General features: G+C 22.2%; 2 protein-coding genes across 5 annotated transcripts; one reads left to right on the top strand and one right to left on the bottom strand.

Moving 5' to 3' along the window:
- The first annotated feature begins 225 nt into the window (after positions 1–225).
- On the top strand, positions 226–3574 carry LOC122848192 (activin receptor type-2B). The gene is made up of 4 exons (XM_044146096.1): positions 226–1066; positions 1359–1561; positions 1635–2771; positions 2849–3574. The coding sequence occupies exons 1-4, from the start codon at positions 1003–1005 to the stop codon at positions 3032–3034; spliced, it is 1590 nt and encodes a 529-aa protein (XP_044002031.1). The 5' UTR covers positions 226–1002; the 3' UTR covers positions 3035–3574.
- A 2415-nt stretch (positions 3575–5989) lies between these two features.
- Positions 5990–17766, bottom strand: LOC122848190 (putative uncharacterized protein DDB_G0277255). Of its 4 annotated transcripts, none has more exons than XM_044146092.1 (7): positions 17574–17766; positions 12003–12150; positions 11654–11867; positions 11485–11580; positions 10950–11187; positions 6883–10513; positions 5990–6699 (listed from the first exon to the last, which is right to left on the bottom strand). In XM_044146092.1, the coding sequence occupies exons 2-7, from the start codon at positions 12128–12130 to the stop codon at positions 6528–6530; spliced, it is 4479 nt and encodes a 1492-aa protein (XP_044002027.1). In that variant the 5' UTR covers positions 12131–12150; positions 17574–17766; the 3' UTR covers positions 5990–6527. The 4 variants fall into 4 exon arrangements, with proteins under 4 accessions (XP_044002027.1, XP_044002024.1, XP_044002026.1 ...); XM_044146089.1 differs by lacking the exon at positions 17574–17766 and adding an exon at positions 14475–15773; XM_044146091.1 differs by lacking the exon at positions 17574–17766 and adding an exon at positions 12754–12974.
- Between the last annotated feature and the right edge of the window lie 228 nt (positions 17767–17994).

Below are 17994 nucleotides of genomic sequence, written 5' to 3'. Positions count from 1 at the left end.
CCGGATAAATTTAAAGTTAGTTAATTTAAAAATAAATAAATAAATTATTGTTGATAATTAATTATTTATTTTGAATTTAATTTTTTGATTATTTATCATTCAAATTAATTATTTAAATTTTTAATTTACGCGGGAAAAATTTAAAAATAATATAAAAAAAATGGCGCCAACAAAAATGGCAGCTGTTGTTAACGTCGCTACTGTCTAGACACACACCGACAGGATTATCTACACACAAATACATAGATAAAAAAATATAATACCCTGCTGATGCTGTGTGCTGATAAAAAATAATATTTCTACAAATTTCATCTGATTTTTACTATTATTAAAAAAGCCAAACTAAAAAAAAAACCACAAAATTATATTTCTAAATAAATCCACTAATTATCAACAACAATAAACATCAATAAATCAGTTAAAAAGTGTTTTTAATTAAAAAATTATTTGTGAATATAAAATCGTGTTGTGATTTACATTTTTTTTTTTGGAGTAAAGACAGATAAATATAGCTATGACAGAAAAAAAAACTAAAATAAAAAAAATCATTTTCATTATAAATAGATATTTTTAATAATAACAATAATCAAAAATAAATAAGCAAGTGCAAAAAACAAGAAATATTTTTGTCAACTTAAATACCTAAAAATTAAATAATAATAATAACAACAATAATAATAATAACAATTAAAAAATGATAATGGAAATTCGATTCGACTCAGATGAATTTTCTCTGTAAAATTATTTGTGTTTTTAATTTTCCATCTAATTTTAATTTGTTGTTAAAAAAAAATATAAAATAAATTTCATTAAAATCATGAAGTAAATGTAAACCTGGTAACAAATTAAAGACAATAATAATAATATTAATATTTTTGATTAAATTATTGAAGAAGTGAAAAATAAAAAAATAAAAAAGTTAAATAAGACATGTGTCGGTGGATGAATAACTTGAACAATTTGCTTAATAGCTAATAGGCTGAAAAATTTGATGTGATCAGTATGATTATTATCAAAATGAATACATTCAATAAATTATCATTGCTTCTTCTTGGATTTATCATTGGTATGTTGTTTATTAATTTTTAAATTGAAAAAAAAAAAAAAAGTCATTAAAGAGCAAAAAAATAAATTGTTATTGTTTATTGTTTATTTATTTAAATAATTGATATATTTTTTTTATTTTTTTTTTTGTTATTTGCATTGAATCAAGAGCAACATAAAGAGACTAACGTTGAATTATTGAATTGATATCCAAGGCTGTATTGTCTTGTTGATGTTGTAAATAAATTCACAGAAAAATTATATTGATTTTCTAGGATTACATTTGTTATTTAATGTAATATATTTGCTTACAGGATCATTGGTAAAATATGGAGCTGGTCATGATGTAAAAGGTTCAACATCTTGTGAATTTTACAACGACACAAAATGTGCTGAATCACAAGAAGGATGTTCAAAACGTGAAACATGTCAATCACCAGATCCAGGAAAACGTAATCATTGTTATGTTCTTTGGACATATAACAATGCAACAAATACATCAACAATAAAATTAAAAGTAATAAATTAATAATATAAACAATGTAAATACTTGAAAATGAAATTAATTAATTTTTATTTTGTTATAATAGGGTTGCTGGTTAGACAACAAAGAATGTTATGATAAACCACGTTGTGTTGAACAAAATGCAAAACGTAAAGCACAGCTATTTTATTGTTGTTGTGATACAAATATGTGTAATCAAAATTTTACATGGGATCCACAGCCAACAGTGCCACCGACCCGTGATAATCAACAAAAACCAATTCAAAATAATGAACAACAATTAATAACATGGATATTATCAATTGGTGTATTATTATTATTTATAATAATATTAATTGGTTTATTATGGTTTTATAAAAAACGTAAACTTGGTTATTTTAATGAAATACCAACATTAGAACCAATACCATTACCACAACCATCACCAAATTTAGGATTACGTCCAATTCAATTACTTGAAATAAAAGCACGTGGACGTTTTGGTGCTGTATGGAAAGCACAATATAAAAATGATATTGTTGCTGTTAAAGTATTTCCAATGCAAGATAAACAATCATGGCAAACTGAACAAGAAATATTTAAATTATCACATATGAATCATGATGATATATTAAATTTCATTGGTGTTGAAAAACGTGGTGATAATTTACAAGCTGAATTTTGGTTGATAACAGCATATCATGATAAAGGATCATTGTGTGATTATTTAAAAGCAAATACAGTAACATGGATTGATATGTGTAGAATATCAGAATCAATGGCAAGAGGTTTAATGCATTTACATGAAGAAATATCACCAAATAAAAATGATGGTTATAAGCCAGCAGTTGCACATCGTGATTTTAAATCTAAAAATGTATTAATTAAATCAGATATGAGTGCATGTATTGCTGATTTTGGTCTTGCACTTATATTTCAACCTGGTAAACCATGTGGTGATACACATGGACAAGTTGGTACAAGAAGATACATGGCACCAGAAGTATTAGAGGGTGCTATTAATTTTACAAGAGATTCATTTTTACGTATTGATATGTATGCATGTGGTCTTGTATTATGGGAGCTAGTATCAAGATGTACATTTGGTGATTTTATTGTTGGAGATTATAGATTACCATTTGAGGAAGAAGTTGGTTTACATCCGACACTTGAAGATATGCAAGAAAGTGTTGTACATAAAAAAGAAAGACCACATATACCAGAAATATGGAAATCACAACCGGTAAGTTGCTTTTTATATTACAATTATTATTTGTTAATTATTAATGGCTAATTGTATTTTTTATTTTTGTTATTTAGCTGTTGTTATCAATTTGTGATACAATGGAAGAATGCTGGGATCATGATGCTGAGGCTAGACTATCAGCATCTTGTGTTATGGAACGTATTGCAACTTTGAGAAGTCTCGTTATAAATTCATCGACATTAATCAAAGTTGATAATACAAATGAGTCTATCAATAATACCAAGGAATCTAGTATGTAATTGACTAAAATTTATTTTTTCTTTTCTTTTTCTAATTTAATTTTTATTTATATATAATATACATTTATTATATGAAAAAAATTTACATGGATTATAGAAGAAAAAAAGGTTTTAATGATTTTTTAAATTTATTTCAAACAGTCAAGCTTGATCATCAGGTAGTTGCTCAATTTATCATGATGAAAAAATCTTGTTAAAGTTTTTTTTAATTAATTTAGAAAACATTAACAAAGTTGTTATAATTTCTATTTTTTTTTTTTACTTTTAGTCACAGTTTATATTTTAATTTATTGTGTTCATTTGACGATTTTTTTTCTTGATTAATTTTAATAGATAAATTAATAATAATTATCTGAAAAATTACCTTGGATAAAAATAAAAAAAAAAAGAAAACAATGTACCTGGTAGACACTGAATCGTGTTATAGCCACCTGGAATTTAGTAGAAGAAAAAAAAAAAAATACTTATAATGCAAGTAGCAAGATTTTAAATTGAATTTTAATTTATTATTATTTATAAAAATGAAATCATTTCAACTAACCATATCTATGATTATTATTTGCATTAAAAAATCAAGTTGATCATATTAATTTTTAATTAAATCACATGTAGAAAAAAAAACAAATAGCAAGGCCACGAATACGTAATTAGTTATTAAATTATTCAACTGAATAATATTTAGAAAAAAAAAAAAATATACAAACAGTATAGTAAATAAAATAGATTTAAAAAAATCACAACAAAAAGAAAAAAAAAAAAATAGATAAATGTTAATTAAGTGCAATTTAATAGCGAAAAAAAAAAAATAAAAAAAATACACATTTTTGCATAAAAAAAAGTAAATAATCATCACTTACTCAAAAATTAATTTAAAAAAAAAAAATTATTTCGATTGAAATATTACATAAATTTAGCTTTATTTTAACATTATTTAAGATGATTTTTTTTTTTAGTTTAAATATATCTTACGGTAGATATATTTAATGCAAAAAAAAAAAAAAAGAAAACAAAAATTGTATGAGATCTGATGTTTATTGAGGATTGTTAAATTAAGTCTCCTATTTTTTCCTCTCCCCCTGACATATCTGACAGTGGACGTGAACATTTATTTATTGTAAAACCTATTTTTAATGAAAAAAAAAAATATATATATATATATTAATAATAATATAGATTAATGACTGTACGATATTTTTTATCTAATTTTGTTTAAAGTAGCTTTATTTTTTTAATTGTACATAAAACTGTGGACTGTATTGGTGACATTATTATTTAATTTAAATAAATTTAGATTTTTTATTTGAATTACTTTATGTATATTTGATACAATGATTCATTTATTAGTCGACACATTTTTATGACTCACCAGTCACTTTATCTCAAGTGTCTTTTATAATTTTTTTCTGAGTGAAAACACAGTTTGTTAATTAATTATACATATTTTTTTTGAAATATAACTCTGTGGTTTTTAAAACAATAAAAATATTTGTTATAAATTTATAATATTATTTTTTCATTGATTAATTTAACATTGAAATTGCAAATTTTTTATAACTCATTTTGATGAAAAATAAAATTTATATTTAACAATATTTTTATTATTTTTTCAAGAGCTTTTTGTAGTATAATTTACCAGGTTTTTACTATATATAAATTTTTTTTTTTGACGACTTACATTAGCAGACTTTTATTTGTAAAAAAAAAAATTAACTGACAAGTGTTTTTGAATTTATCTGATTGTATTAATATAATTTAATATAAAAAAATAATCCCCGTTAGTAAAAAAAATTTCGTGATAATTTTGAAGAAGAAAAAAACGTTGATACTGTAAATAAATACTAATCATGTATAAAAAAATTACTAGGAGATTTAAGACTAACTGTAATAAAATAATTTTTCATTTATCACATAATGCACGAATTAATATTGTCAAATAAAATGTTCCTGCTGAATAAATAAATGTTTATAAAAAAAAAAATGGAAATATGCAAAACGAAATTTAATTTAAATGATAGCTCATTTTTTTAGAAGGATCATTTTAAAATAATAAAATTATTAAATCAATAACACCAAGTTGTCATCATAAATATGATAATTTTATTTATGTAAAGGTAAATACATTTTTATTTCTTCAATACGAGTGTGTTAATAAAACTGAAACGAGGCCAATCTTTTTTTTTCATTTTATTAATTATTATTATAATTTATAATAATATCTATTTCTTTTTTAATGTCATATATTTTTTTTGCTTCATTTTTCAGGATATTAATTATTCTATTTAATTAATTTTCAGGCGATAAATACACACACAAAAAAAAAACGTATTTCAATCAACAAAAAAAATAAAAAATACAAAAAAGCTGTCATGTTTGATTATTGAGTTAATATTTTTAAATACAATTTTTTACGTAAATAAAATTGTGACTTTAAGGATTTTGATATAATTAATTAATAAATTATCCAGCGAAGTCAAAGTTTAAAAATTAAAACACTTGACATCGAATTATATACATTTCTTTTTTTTTTTTTTCAATTTTAAATGTCTTTATCATGTTTTATTAATTATTGCAGATTAAACATTTTTTTTTTTTTTAAGCCTGTTATATTTATACAGCGATAATAATTATTTATAAATAAATTTAACTATATATAATATTTTTTTTTATTTACGTATTAAACAAAGATATGCTAATTAATTCAAATCAGTATAAAAAACAGCGCTTATAAATTTAAATAATTTTTTTTTTTTGTTACTTTTTTTTGCGCACAAACGATGTGGATCGAAATTATTTTAAAAATTATTAAAATAAAATAAACTATAATTAAGAAAACAAAAATGAAATTTTTTTTTTTTTTTGTGAATAAATTTTTCATGAATTTCTATTCACTATGATCACAGTTACAATAATAATAATAATAAAATTAATAATAATAATAATAAAATGTGTGTTACATTTTAACAAACATCAGGCTTTTTTTGTTTTTTTTTTTTTGTTCTTTTTTCGTCCCACAGTCGTTATTTTGCCAACTGCATAATTATTTACATTAAAATTATAATAAATAAAATGTTTCATTGATATAATTATTATTTTTATAGATAAATACAATCTGGTTTCTTTTTTTTTCATTATTTTTCCTCATTATTCTTTGTAATTTATTTTTTTTATCTTCATTTTTCTTGTGAGTCTATGACTAGCGGTTTGTCTAACTAAAATCTAATCAGCTATGATGAAAATATTATTATGATTTAATATACATCATAAACTTTTTATTTAAAGCAAATTATTTTTCTTTTTTCTTCTTTATATAATCATTATTTTTTTAAATTTTTCTTTTTTTAATAGAAAACAACGTAATTACTTGTATTATTTTGTTTGTTTCATACACTGTACAAATATTTTTTATCATTTTTTTTTTTTGTATTTATTTAAATGTCTTGTTGATTAATGAAGCTATTGAGTTCAAATTAATTCATCAAGAATTAATAGTGGGCTAAGTTTGATATGGATGAACGCAAGTACGTGGAACAAGACCTTTTCTTTCGCCCTTAGCACATAACAGCCATTTATTATCAACTTCAAATATAACTTTTAATCTGTCACCCTCGTTGAATGACAAATGACCATTATCAGATGGTAATCTTTGAGTCAACGTCTTCACCTCCCTAGAAAATTAATAAAAAAAAAAAGGAAAAACAACAATAAAATTGTCAATGTTAAATCAAATGTATATTTATTATTAAAATATAAAATAAAAAACAAACAAAATAAAATACAACAACACACAAAACAATAAATAAATTTTAAAATAAACAATAATAAAATATATAATATATATTAATAATTACTTTAATGGTTTTTTAATGTGTGACGTTGATGATGATGGTGTTGTAGCTGTTGATGTTCTACTTGATGTTGGTGTATTATTTGTACGTGGTATTGATGTTGATGCAGCACGTCTTTGTGTTGGTGATATTAAATTTTTATCTTTACTTGTTGGTCCATATGTTTTATATGGTAATGAACTTGGTCTTGTTAAATGATTTCTTGTTGTAACAGTATGTTCTTGATCAACTCTACTAGTACGTTTTGGTAATTCTTTAATTTTAACATCAGTTGATTTCTTTGGTACTAATTTACTTGTTGGTGTTGGTTTTTTTAATGATGATGATGTTGATGGTGTTGTTAATTTTGTTTTTAATTGTTGTTGTTTTATTGGTGATGTTAATAATCTTGGAATTTTTGATTTTTGACTAGTACCAATTGGACAAGCTTGTGTTTGTTTATTTGGTGATGTTGGTATTGTATCTTTAACATCATCATTACAAACCATCAACTCCCATTTTTCTTGTAATTTACGAAATTTAATTTCACCATTAATCATATCATCATCAACACTTGATTTTATTTTATCTGGACTATTTGTTCTTTGATTTTTATTAACATTATTACCACCACGTTTTAGCGGTGAATGCTCTAAACTATCAGTATAATCTTCAGAATCATCTAGACAAAATTTATCCAATACAGGATTAATTTTATTTCCAATAGTTAAATTACTCCATCTTTTTTTAATATCATTATCATTTTTAGTAATTTTATCATCATAATTACATGAACGTGGTCTTGTTTTTTTAGGACTTGGTGATATTATACAACCACCAACACCACCACCAACAGCACCAGCAACAGCAACAGCACCATTAATATTACCAAAACTATTATGTAATTGACGATATTGATAAAATAAATCCAATTGAAATGGACAAAATGCAAGTGGTTGTAGTACATTTAAAAATTTATCAATAATTAAACGTGATTTAACACAACCAAGTGATGATACAAATAAACTTGTACTTGAATAATGTTTTCTAAGTATTGTTTCACGTGTAAATAAATATGCAAACCATGCATCAAGTGAACGTAAATTTAATAAACCAAATATAAATGCATTAAATTTAATCATTCCTTCAGTCATAAAATCTTCACTATTAATTTTTTGTACAAGATCATTTAAATTATTAGTTAATGGTCCTTGTTGTGATGATATTTCAATAACTTGCCATACACTATTTGTTATTGGACCAAATGATGTTGTTAATTGTTGTTTTAAACCATCAGACATTATTGCATATAAAGATGAACATAAATTTGTTAAACATATTTGTGAACATTCATTTTTATCATATGTATCACGTGAACCAGATTGCCAATATTTAATTAATAAATCAACTGATTTATTTATTGGATACATTAACATTTTTTTATCATCATCAATATCATCATTAACATTAAATATATTATTATTAGAATTTAATTTTGCAAAACTAACTTGTTTTTTTTGTGATTCTTGCATATCAATATATTTTAAATCTTTATTCATTTTTAATGATAAAAATTTTTTAACATATGAACGTAATTTAATATCATTATCATCATTAATACCACATGCACTTTCATCACTACTATTATTTGATGAAAAACCACTTTTTTTTAAATATTCTTCAAGTTGTTTAACATCATCAATACTTGATTCAATATCATCATTATTATTTATATTATTATTTAAATTTTTATTACAATATGCATCAACTTCTTTCATTCTTTCAGCATATCTACGTTCTTCAACTTCATCAACATCTTTATCTGAATCAATTATTTTACCATGTCTTGTATGTAGCTGTGTATTATTATTATTATTTGTAATATTATTATTAACATTATTATTAATAAAATATGGTTCTTGTAATGACATACGTTTATTTGATTCTCTTTCATGATAATGATCATCAATTTCTTCAATACCACCACCCATATCAAACATACTATAACGTTTATTTGTTGATATACGATTTTTACGTAATATACTACGTGGTAATGGTGGTCTTGGTGGTGTATCATTATTTTGTATTAATGATAATGAACGTTTTGTTAATAATTTACCATTTATTAATTTTTTATCTTGACTTGTTATACTATTATCTGAACTAGCACTATCATAACGATATAAATATAATGGATTTTGATTTGTTTGTTGATTTGTTGATGAATCAGTTAGTATTGTTGATGAACCACGATAACCAGATGATGGCTGTGTACCAGTACTACTACTTGATGATACATTTGTTGCTGTCATTGCATCACTTAATTTACGTGAACGATTACGCATCATTGGTGGTGATAAACAAAATAATGGCTTTTTAATTTCTTCATTTAGAGATATATTTTTTGGTATTTCTGGTACATCATGTAATACTTTACGATATTCTAATGGTAATAAAAATGTTAATGATTCCCAATCTTTAATATGTGAAAAACCTTTTTGTTTTACTGCATCAATATCATTACATGAAAATGGACGATTATTTCTTCCATATTGTTTTTTCCATGTTGTTCTACATTGTGGTTTTAATGTTACGTTATTATTATTGCTACATATTTTTGTTGTATTTAAAAATGATAAATCAGGTAGTGTATAATTTGGATATACAATATAAACTGGTTTTTTATCAATCAGCGTTTCGCGAATATATGAATAATCATTTTTTGGTGGTAATACATATAGTAATGATGTTTGTACACTATTTTCTTGCATTTTAGTTATTGCCTGGGTACCAGTTGATCTTAATATTGGTGTATTATTATCAATTAATTTATTATTATCATTATTATTATCTTTTTTATAATCATCAATAATATTTATGTCAATTTTATCAATTGATGATGTTGTTTCTTCTTTATTTTCTTTAATTGATGTAATTTTATTTGTATTATTATCATCATTTTTATTGTAATCATCATTTTTAATCCAATTTATTGAATAATCATTATTTGGAATGTTTTTTTTATTATTATTATCATTTATTTGTTGACGTTTTAATTTTATATTTTTATGATGACTATTATTGTTACTTATTGGCCAATTATTATCACTTGTTGAATCAGTTTGATCAAGTGTTAAACTCATACCTTCTGAACTCATACTTTTTTGTTTCATATATAATTTAACAAGACTTATATTTTGTAATTTTTTATTGTCATTTGATGTATTGCTATTTGAACTGTTTGTTATTGAATGACAATTACCAGAATTTGTACTTGATTCTTGATTATTTGATGATTCAATTAAATTTGTTGTTGAATAATTTAATGTATATTTTGTATTATCAATAATATTATTATCTGGTTTGTATAAATTTGGTAAACTTTTGAATTTTTTAGTTAATTTTTTACATGATTTTTTGTAATAAAAATTACTTGTTATATTATTGTTAATATTATTATTGTTGTTGTTGTTGTTATTGTTGACAGAATCATTACGTGTCATTTGATTATTACTTGATGATGAATTTTTAAGATTACTCCAGGTTGTATATATTTTTGAATCAGAACATATCATTGATAAATCAAGTATATTTTTAATATCCATTTTTTGATTGTAATATGAATTTTCACGTGATTCATGGTTTTTTAGTTTTTCTAAAAATATAAAAATATAAATTTTATTATTCAATTAATACATAATATAATGTATTTTATGTTTTATAAAAATTTAAATTACGTTATTAAATTATTTACAAAAATAAAAAATGAGAAACATATGAACTTCTGAATAAATATTAAAAATATAAATTAAATTACTAATTTTTATTGTTTTTTTTTTAAATATTAATATTGTTAATTTATAAATAAAATAAAATATTTAGTTGTATTAATTAATTAATTAATTGTCCGAAATTTGAAAAAAATATTTTAAAAAAACAATAATTTATTATTTAAAATTTATAAAGCAAAAAATAAAAAAATTAAATTCTTTATTAATTATAAATAGCAATAATATAAATTAAATAATGCATTTTTATTGTTTATTTAAATTTTTAAATTATTTATTAATATTTAAAAAATATAAATATACCTTGACTTTCAAAATCTTGTGAACCATCAGAATACATTGTCATACTTCCTTCAAACGCAATTGTATAATTATTTTTATTATTTGTTTGACAAGTAAGTAACATATCTTCACAGTCCAGAGAGTCAACACTGTAACTTCCACCTGGTGGTAGAACAGGTGTCTCCTTAACAGGGGAAAATAACAACGAAGATTTACAAATTGATATTGTATCTGTTGTTGAAGACGCCGAGTCTTCTCCCTTTAATAAAAACAACAACAAAAAAAAACATTATTAACATTTTTTTAACATAATTTAAATAGCCAATCTATTCATGCCAATCATTCAATTAATTCCTATGAAACTGCAAAAATTATATTATCAATTATATGCTTGTTATTATTAAACTGTTGTTTTTTTTTTAATTTCAATTCTTTTTATCATCACCATCAAAGACATGCTGTTGTTTTTAGATAAAATAATTAATTAATTTAAAATTCAAGCAAACTACTGATGCAATTATCTAAAAAATTATTGATTTCCTAATAATTGCAGTACCTGGCTGCTATTTTGTGGACCAAGTGAGGTACCAATGTCAATTTTTTCCATAACTGAACCAGTTATACTTGCATAACGTTCTCTCTGATAGTTAAACTGTATCAACATCAACAATTTTACATAAAAAATAATCTATTTAAACAATAATTAATAGTTAATTAATAATTACCTCTGATTGTTGAACTGGATCAGTACACATAACTGGTAATGCTGTTAATAATGTATGTATATCAGCTGTTTTAAAACTTTCCATATCAACTTCAGCAAGATTTGCATCTAAATTACGTGATAAATCATCGTAATAAGTAAAATCATCATGATTATAAGATGTTGATAATGATGTTAATACACTTGGGTGTACATGTAAACTGCCATCTCGATATCTATGATTAAAAATTGGAAAACTTTTAATAAAATTTCACTTTTACATTTAAATTGTCCACATCATGTTGGCTTTGTTTTTTTGTTTATTAACAACACAAAAAAATAAGTGAAAATGAGAAAGTAATTTCACATACCCATAGTCAATGAACCATTGATAATCAGAATTATCCTGAATGAATTCTGATCCAATTAAATCTTGGGAAATTGGATCTGCTGGATTTGAATTGCAATCAGAACCAGGAGTCTGTGGATCTTCCATCATTGCACTTTCCTTATTAATACCTGAAAATAAAAAATTAAACAAGCTATTATTTAAATAAAATAAAAAACAATTGACAATAATTATGAAATAATTTTTAGTTTTATTAACAATGACAAAGTTATTTTTATTATTCAATTTATCATCATGTTAATTTATTAATGTAAATTCAAATGACAATGCAATTGAAAAATCATTACATCCCACTAAAATAATACGATAAAAAATAGGACAATATTGTCTATTAAGTTTACGCCCAGCAGAAAATTCATATTAAAAAAAAAATAAATATCTGTCACGACTTTCCTATCCTAAAATGGAAAAATCATATTTTTTTTTTATTTCGTAACACACAAAGACGTTCATTATAATCAATGGTAATTAGTAATATCATGTAGGCAATAGCAAAACATTTAAATGACACATTATGAAAATAAAAAAAAAAAAATTATTTCAATGACTCACAATTAAGTCACTTAACACTAATTTCTATAAAATCGAAATTTTCATACATTTTAAATTAATATTAAAAAAATATTTTCACATATTATTGTTATTAAATTAGGTATTTATAAATATTAAATAATGAATTAATTTTATTAATTTTATTATAATAATAATCGAACCTTTTATATGACACAAAAATACGATCGATTTCGTCTCGTGTGCGTAGATGATAAATTAAATAAAAAAAAAAATTTCTTCATATTTTAATGATCAATTAATCACGATATTACTATTCAAAAAAATAGTTTAAATAATTATAATTTATTATGTTTATTATTTTGACACTTGACAGGTATTATTGACAAAAATTTAAGATATATTTTGACACTTTTGAGATGGTCTTCATCCAGCAAAAAATACCAAGTGGAACATGAAACGTCGGTTTATTTCGTTTCGACTCGGTTTCGAAATGACGTCATTATCACAACATGGCCGACACACACAATAATAATAACACAAAAAAAAAAAACAATAATAAAAAATTAAATATGTTATTTTATCCGGCTAAATGATATTGTTGCTAACAATTAAATAATTATTTATCAACATCCTGTAAATTTATCAGGTAAGTTTTATTAATTTCATTAATTTTTTTCAAATGACAATTAGAAATGAAATGATTTATCATGAATTTTTTTCATGGTCATTTTTGGTATTTGTAAATTTAATTTTTAATTGTTATTATTAATTAGTGGGTTGTTGATGAATAGGTAAAGCTATAATTAAATATTGTTTAATTTTTTTTAGTGAAGCCATGATGTCTAGACACTGTTGTCTTTTTTAAAAAAAATATTTTGATGATTTATTTTTTAAATAAATAAATGGGTAAGTTAATAATAATATAATATTATTAATAATAATTATTTTTACCTCATGAACAAGATGATTTTTAAATGATAATTTTAGGTAATTTAATTTGTCATTTAAATTTTAAAATACATTAAAGTTTAATGAAAATATTTGATGTATCATCACGACCATATGGTACCTATTGTGCTCAGTTCAATCACAAGACTAATGTGTATTAAATAATTTATTCATTGTCATAATTGTCATTGTAGAAAGTCGATGCTCATTGCGTACTTGTCCCTATTTTTTAACATTGTTCATGGTAATAATATTTTTACATCAAACAATTGTTTTGATGACAAAATAACAAAATATAATTTTTAAAAAGTTTTTTAAAAGCTGTTATTTAAATTTTGATAAACAGCCAAATAGATGAAATATTCATGGAATAGTTCAAGTTCATAAAAAATAAAATTACTTGAATAATAATTATTTATTTGACTCGGCAAAACGCCCAGTGTGAAATTCAAACTAAAATGTAATTTTAGCAGACTATCATGTTGCTCTCATCTTTTTATTATTCGCTACAATAACAAACTAAAAATTATTCTATGGAAATAAATTATGAAATAACTTAAATATACATTCATTTTGAATCATCAGTTGTAATTATCATAATTAATTAAACATGTTATTTATAAAAAAAAATATCAAACGAATCGAAATTATATCAAACGAATCGAAAAAACATCAAGCCAATGTAACAAAAAAACAAACGATTAAATTATATTTTATTTATACTAAAAAATATAACAAAAAAATAGATATTAATATGCAGAAATAGATAATGTTTTAGTTAACGTCATGTATTATTTTTTTTAGAATACATTGAGATGAGAATGAGAATAAAAAAAAAATGGGGTGATGCTTTAATAACGAGCCACTTAAAACTACTTAATGTTCATTAAAAACGCTCAGTCAGTTAATCAGTCATCTGTTAGATTAACAAAAAAAAAAAGTATATATTTTTTATAAATAATAAATGGCTTACGTTTACGTCCACAGTAAATATTTTTAATATTTGAATTATATCCACGAATTCGATAACGACGTTTTTGTTTTTGACAATAAGGTGGTGGTTGTCTTGACAATGTTGGACTTGTTCGTCCACTTGATAACTCGGCAATCTTCATTATGACACACAAAAGAAACACTAGCATCATTTGAAAAAACAAAAAAAAATAATAGACGAAATATTATTTCCTTTTTTTGTATTAATTATCACGACGAAACTTTTTTTTTTTATTTTATCTTTGTCTATTTTTTAATCGAAAAAAAACACTTAATGTATTTAAAGCAATTTAGTAGTTTATTATCAACACCATTATTATTATTATAAAATGAAAATAATTATTTATAAATATTTAAATAAAGCAATGTCATTTATTTATTTTATTTTTTTTGTAAATGCTCGGTTATTTTTGCGTTCAAGGCAAACTCAATGAATCATCAAATTTATTGATAGCGAAAAAAAATATTTTAAATATCACTAATTTATCAGGGAAAATACACAAATTAATATCAAAAAAATGTATATAATTAAAAGCTAATTTACAGCGTTCAATGTTATTAAAAATATTGTAAATAAATTAATAAATATTTAATGACGATATAGTAGATAAAAAAAAAAAAATTATATAAAAAATTATCAGAGCGTTTAAATTACAACAAGTGACGAGCCAATTGTTGCACTTGATTGAAAATTACCCAGTGTTAACCAGGTACAACTGCCATTATAACGACAATTTAAAATTATTATTATAAATATTGTCAGTGTTTTATTTCACGTTCACATTGCAATTGAATTTTGAAAATTAAAATAAATAATTTACATTATTAAAAATTGTTTTAAAATAATCACTTAATTTTACACAATGTAATCCAACTGCACAAAATTCACAATTAAAAAGTTCAAATAGTGTATCTGTATGTGTTGATGAATCCAAAGTTCAAAGGTAGATTGAATATAAAAATAAAAAACCACAATAAAAAAAGTAAAGTAGTTTAAATGAAAATAAGATTGTGATTGTATCGAGTGATCTTCTGGGTAGTTTAAATATCCGGTTGTTTTTTAGCTATCACTGTGTTGATTATAAGAATTTTTTAAAAGATAAAATATTATTTTGTTGATGATGTTGATGATTGTCTCATGTACCAATGTCTGACTCAGACTGGTACGATTTGATGAAAACAGCGCGGGAGACCTATTGCACTCGACACTACAGGACGCCAACTTGCTTTTAATCTCTATTAATAATACCCAATGCATGGTTTACAAGAATAAATTATAAAAAATAATATATAAAATAAAAAAAGCCTCTTTGCAGAAAACATTATACTCGTTAACCCATTAAATTTTGCACTCTATTGGAAAAAATAAAGTAAAATTGCGATATTATACTCAATTTTATAATTAATTTTGCTCAATTAAATATTGATTGTTTTTAGTATCAATGAGTCATTGACGTCATTAATATATTTTTAATTTTATTAGTCAATTAAACAATAGGGTTAAACAATTGAATTTAATGGAAAAAATTTATAAATTGCTTTTACCTTTTTTCTTCTTCTGTTGATGGTAATTTCTATTATTTTTTTATTTTAGTTAATTATTTTTATATTATTCATTTATTTATTTATTTAATTTTTTCAATTGTTAATAATTAATTAGTTAATTGGAAAATTAAACAATGGGGTTAATATTAAACAATGGCAATTTAATTGAAAGAAAACATTGTTTTTTCTTTTGCTTTTTTTTCTATTGATGTATTAATTTTATTTAAAAATTTATAAAAATTATTTCTATTTATTTATTTATATTTTATTATGTTTTTTTATAAACTCTATATTATCAACAATTGATTGATTAATTAATTAAACAATAGGGTTAATACTAAACAACAGAATTTGATGAGAAAAAAAAAATTTCTCTCAGCTTTTTTCGATTGATATATTTCGTTTTAAAAAAAAATTATAAAAATTATTTCTATTGATTTATTTATCTATTTTTTTATATATTTACAATCATCAATAATTAACTTATTTATTAATTAAACATTAAACAATAGGGTTAATATTAAACAACAGAATTTAATATAGAAAATAAAATTTCTTTCGATTTTTTTCGATTGATATTGCTTTCGAAAAAAATTATTTCTATTTATTTATTTATATTGTTTATTTGTTTTTCATAATATTTTTTTTACAGTTTATTTATATATTTATATTAAAAGCACGTATGATAGACCAATGGATTGTTTAAATGTGAATATTTTAAATTTATAAATTTGTTTTTATCTCAAAGTATGGTTGGCACATGTGGATTATATATTATTTAGTTTTAAAATAAATACCCCTTTGGTATTGAGTATGAAAAAAATACCAAAAAAGTGACAAATAAAACACACTCTGTTGAAAATAACTAGAGAATGAATAAGCCACTTGATAAATTTATTTATATTAACAAAAAATTTCTTATTTTTTCTAAAAATCAAATTCCAATTGAAATTCAATTCTTTTTATATAATTTTATGAAATTCATTTAAATTATTTTTAAATTCATATTTTTCATAATTTAATTTGATAAATCTGGGTTAAAAATATGATAAACTGCGCACTTGAAAATACATCAAAGAAATTGCATAATAATTTAAAATAATAAAAATTTATATAAACCGAAAAAAAAGCTCTAAAATAACATTGAATTAAGAAAAATCAATACCAACATGATCGTGACCTGAGGTTAATTTAAAAACGAAAAAAAATAAAAATCTATAAACCAAAATAAAAAGAAAAAAAACCAATAAATAATTAACAATATTTATTAATTATTTAAAGAAAAAAAAATCTATTATTTTTATTAATTTAAGAAAAACATATTTTTAGATGTATTTCAAATTTCTTCCAGATGTTTGTCGAAAAAAAATAACTAAATTTCGAAATTAAATAGAAAAACATATTTGACATTGTTAAAATAATATTAAATAAATGTTTTTTTATAGATTATTTATTAATATATATTTAAATGTCTATGTGGGTGTGTTCTACATTTAAAAAACGAGTCAATAAAAAAAAAATTAAATTAACTCACCTTAACTTGTTAAAATCCAACATGTATTCCAATAAAATTGTTGATAAATAACCACAATAATTATTAATAATTAACAGTAAATTCTTCCATACAATTCCATGTTTAAGATATTGAAAAATAAATTTTTTTTATATATTTTATTTTAGGGTGTAGTTACTGAGTCATGCGTTTAATACATGGTCACCTCCCTGACTGAAACAATCCCCAATGTTGAAAAATTATCTGCGCATGTCTTGAGTATATATTCATAAAAAAAAAAAACAAATAATCAAAGGGGATGATTTTCATTTCAACGATGATAAAGTATCTCAAATATTTTTCCATCTCAATATTTTTTCCATCACAAATTTCTATGAGGAAAAATAGAGAAAATATTTTTAAATTATATTGAGGTTTCTTTTGGATCAACTGGCAAAAGCAG

This window comes from Aphidius gifuensis, linkage group LG2 (assembly GCF_014905175.1).
Source record: "Aphidius gifuensis isolate YNYX2018 linkage group LG2, ASM1490517v1, whole genome shotgun sequence".
NCBI lineage: Eukaryota > Metazoa > Arthropoda > Insecta > Hymenoptera > Braconidae > Aphidius > Aphidius gifuensis.
The sequence above is the reverse complement of the archived record's forward strand: the minus strand, read 5'-3'. Positions and strand labels throughout refer to the sequence as shown.

Excerpts from the sequence above, each read along its gene's own strand:
- LOC122848192 (XM_044146096.1), top strand. The coding sequence starts at position 1,003 with ATGATTATTATCAAAATGAATACATTCAATAAATTATCATTGCTTCTT. Across the intron at positions 1,562-1,634 it reads CATCAACAATAAAATTAAAA|GGTTGCTGGTTAGACAACAA; the intron begins GTAATAAATTAA and ends TTGTTATAATAG. Across the intron at positions 2,772-2,848 it reads AAATATGGAAATCACAACCG|CTGTTGTTATCAATTTGTGA; the intron begins GTAAGTTGCTTT and ends TTTGTTATTTAG.
- LOC122848190 (XM_044146089.1), bottom strand. The coding sequence starts at position 14,646 with ATGATGCTAGTGTTTCTTTTGTGTGTCATAATGAAGATTGCCGAGTTA. Across the intron at positions 10,514-10,949 it reads ACAAGATTTTGAAAGTCAAG|AAAAACTAAAAAACCATGAA; the intron begins GTATATTTATAT and ends TTATATTTTTAG. Across the intron at positions 6,700-6,882 it reads CACATTAAAAAACCATTAAA|GGAGGTGAAGACGTTGACTC; the intron begins GTAATTATTAAT and ends TTAATTTTCTAG.